Source organism: Notothenia coriiceps, unplaced genomic scaffold (genome assembly GCF_000735185.1).
Source record: "Notothenia coriiceps isolate Sejong01 unplaced genomic scaffold, NC01 NC01_scaffold00008088, whole genome shotgun sequence".
In the NCBI taxonomy this organism is placed as follows: Eukaryota; Metazoa; Chordata; class Actinopteri; order Perciformes; family Nototheniidae; genus Notothenia; species Notothenia coriiceps.
Genome location: NW_011340789.1, coordinates 12873 through 16269, shown reverse-complemented (window position 1 = coordinate 16269; position 3397 = coordinate 12873). Strand labels below are relative to the sequence as shown.

General features: G+C 40.1%; 1 protein-coding gene across 1 annotated transcript in view; it reads left to right on the top strand.

Annotated features, from left to right (window-relative positions):
- Positions 1 to 314: 314 nt before the first annotated feature.
- Positions 315 to 3397, top strand: part of LOC104944456 (glutamate receptor-interacting protein 1-like) — a gene marked incomplete at its 5' end in the record, with an annotated part of 15376 nt that continues 12293 nt past the window's right edge. The window contains 5 exons of the mRNA XM_010769990.1: positions 315 to 398; positions 530 to 605; positions 874 to 1019; positions 1593 to 1740; positions 2232 to 2460. Of these exons, the coding sequence (XP_010768292.1) occupies positions 315 to 398; positions 530 to 605; positions 874 to 1019; positions 1593 to 1740; positions 2232 to 2460 (683 nt within the window). The remainder of the gene's footprint in view (positions 399 to 529; positions 606 to 873; positions 1020 to 1592; positions 1741 to 2231; positions 2461 to 3397) is intronic.

The window sequence follows — 3397 nt, the reverse complement described above, 5'->3', positions numbered from 1 at the left end:
TGAAAATTTAAACCAAAAGATTCTGAGGACAAAAGTAAAATATCGTCCTGAAAATGTATAAAAAATGTCCAAAAACCATGATAAATGTTCAGTTAAATGTATGAAAATTATGCATAATTTTTTTTTAAATACCTTAAAATGTTTTGATACATGTCTGAGTCATATGTGCAAAATGTGAGTAAAATTAATTACATTTATTTAGTGCTTTTCCGAATGCTCAAAGCGCTTTATATTACACATATTATATATATTTGTTGTATATTTAATTACATATATTTTGTAACGTGGTGTGTGTCTGTGTATGTGTGTTGCAGCAGTGCAGGGGTCAGGGGTCATGTTCAAAAACGTGGAAGTCACGCTTCACAAAGACGGGAACAGCTTCGGCTTCGTCATCCGAGGTGAGTACAGCTCTGTGTGTGTGTGTGTGTGTGTGTGTGTGTGTGTGTGTGTGTGTGTGTGTGTGTGTGTGTGTGTGTGTGTGTGTGTGTGTGTGTGTGTGTTATAATAAATACACGCTGTGTGTGTGCAGGCGGGGCGACTGAAGACAGGAACAAGGCACGGCCGATCGTCATAACAACCATCAGACACGGCGGACCCGCTGACAGGTGACTCACCTCTGACCTCTTTATTTTTAAAGAGGTCCTGTAGAAACGTGTCCCGCCCCTTAGCCTATCACATACAATGTGTTGCAGCGCTAGCCAATAGGAGCGCGGGTGTTCCGTAGTGATGTCACTGTGTTCCGGAACTTTGGGATTTTAGCAATTGCAAACCATAAGGCCTCTTTTGATTCACGATAGTACAAAATAAGTTATAAGTTTTAACTCGAGTGAAGAAGGTTCTGAACGTCCTGTCTTTCTTTTTTTCTTTTTTCAGGGAAGGCACGGTGAAGCCCGGCGACAGGTTGCTAAGCATCGATGGTATCCGTCTCCATGGCAGCAGTCTGTCGGAGGCCATGAGCATCCTGAAGCAGTGCGGACAGGAAGCCACGCTGCTGCTGGAGTACGACGTCTCAATCATGGGTCAGTCGAACGCTCTGATCCCATACTGAGGGTATCATTCATTCAGGGTTGGGATACAAAATGACCACAAATGTTAAATAATTTAAAACAGACAGAAGATTTAAAAAAGTTGAATTTTAATCGAATAACATGTAATACAAATATTTTTGAAACATTTATAAAAATAAAAATATTATTGAAAAATATATACAAATATAATAACAATGAAATATAAATAAAACAATATATAAAAATAAAATATGTTGACGTTGAACAGATAAAAGGCAATGGAACAGTCCTTCGGCGGGACTCGATGATGTAGCATCCTTGAAATAGTGGCTCTGAAGGATCCTTCCTCGACATTGAGAAACACCCCCTATTACATATGAGTAAATTGGAATATATTATTTGTTGTTTATTAATTTTGACAACGATAAAATAATAATATTATACAGTAAACAAAATGAAAGGGCAACAACATTTTACTCAACAATTGTTTTGTAATGTAATACAAATATTATTAGAAATATAATAACATTTAATAAAAAATAGAATTGAAAAAAATATGTTTGTGTTTTCTCCGTTTCCCGTCAGACTCCGTTGCCACGGCGTCCGGCCCGTTGCTGGTTGAGGTTGCCAAGGCGACGGGCTCCAGTCTGGGCGTGGCTCTGTCCACCTCCATATTCTGCAGCAAACAGGTGATCGTCATCGACAAGGTGAAGCCCGCCAGCATCGCAGACAGGTAACACAACTCACTGCTTTCATATCATAGAGGACAGTTTCATATACAAGTTATTTTATTTAAAAAATGAACTGTGTGATTTGTTGTTGTAATACCATGTTTGGCCACAAGAGACGTTAACGCACCTTTACCTGAAGTCTTAATGTAAAACAGTAAAGATATTTATATGTATTTAAAATGCAGTAAATACAGCGTGCTTTGATTTCTCTGTTTTATATTGAATTTGGAATTTTAAGAGGCATTATTCTGCTTTTTGGGGATTTCCCTTCGCTGTAGTGTGCAATGTAATAATAATACATGTGATTTATATATGGCGCAAGTAAAGAAGTAAGAAGTGCTAAGCTAGGTGGAATTAGGGCGAGGGGCTAGGGATTAGGAGTTGAAGGTAAAAGGGAAAAGGTGAGTTTTGAGGGATTGTATTGTATGGTTTCTGTGCATGTTAACGGTCTGCAGAGGCTATAATCCCCTCCTCCTCCTCCTGCTGTGTGTAGGTGTGGTGCTCTGCATGCAGGAGATCACATCCTGTCTGTAGACGGGAAGTCGATGGAGTTTTGTTCTCTGGCCGAAGCCACTCAGCTGCTCTCTGCTTCCTGTCAGACCGTCCGGATGGAGATCCTCCCGCAGCACCAAGCCCGCCCGGCCCTGAACGCACCGCAGCACGGTACAACACCACACAAAAAGATCCTTTTTAACCCTCTTTATTCCACACTCAGCATGTGTGCTTAGTCCTTAACACAGGTGGGAAGTAATGGAGTACAAATACTTCGTTACTGTACTTAAAGTGGACCTATCATGCTATATTTGAATAATATAGTGTAGGACCATACCTATATAAGGCATATTTATACTTTTTATTTTTCAAAATACCAAACAGATCATGCATTTTAGCCATTCCTCATTTCGCTCAATTTAACACTGTCTTTGCATCATGGGCTGATTCTGTGAGAACAGCACCATCTACAGGCCTGGCATATGTACTACAGCGTCTCCAGCGCTTTCCAACGGCAATGTCCGTGGCTGTCTCCTCCTGATTGGTGGAGTTGGCCCAATAGCCGTAGCGCCACTTCTGTGACGTCATAGAAGTGTTCAAATCTGGATCAGTCTGTATCAGATCCGTTGCAGCCCCTTTTTAAGAGATTTGGGTATGGAGGAAAATAGAGAGGGTTGTGTTTTCTGACACTTGGTGAGTTCCCTGGAACACCGGGGACACATGTTCATGTAGAAAAGACGTACAAAAGTGCATTTTGCATGATAGGTCCCCTTTAAGTACATGCTTCTGGTATCAGTACTTTACTCCACTACTTGTTTTTCTGACCACTTTCTACTTCTTACATGTTGAACACAAATACCTTTACTTTCTACTTCTTACATTTTGTAACACAAATACCTGTACTTTCTACTTCTTACATGTTGAACTCAAATACCTGTACTTTCTACTTCTTACATGTTGAACACAAATACCTGTACTTTCTACTTCTCACATTTTCCTAAACAGGCTGGTTCCTTTAGTCTGAATGTGTGTTTGGTGGCGTGATCATTATTATTTAGAGTCATTGCGTGCCTATTGTATTTGTAACACGATCCGTGTATCCATCATTTCCTGGTCTTCTCTAAAGAAGAGGGACCAATGAAAACGTTGTCATGTTGCCGTTGTTCA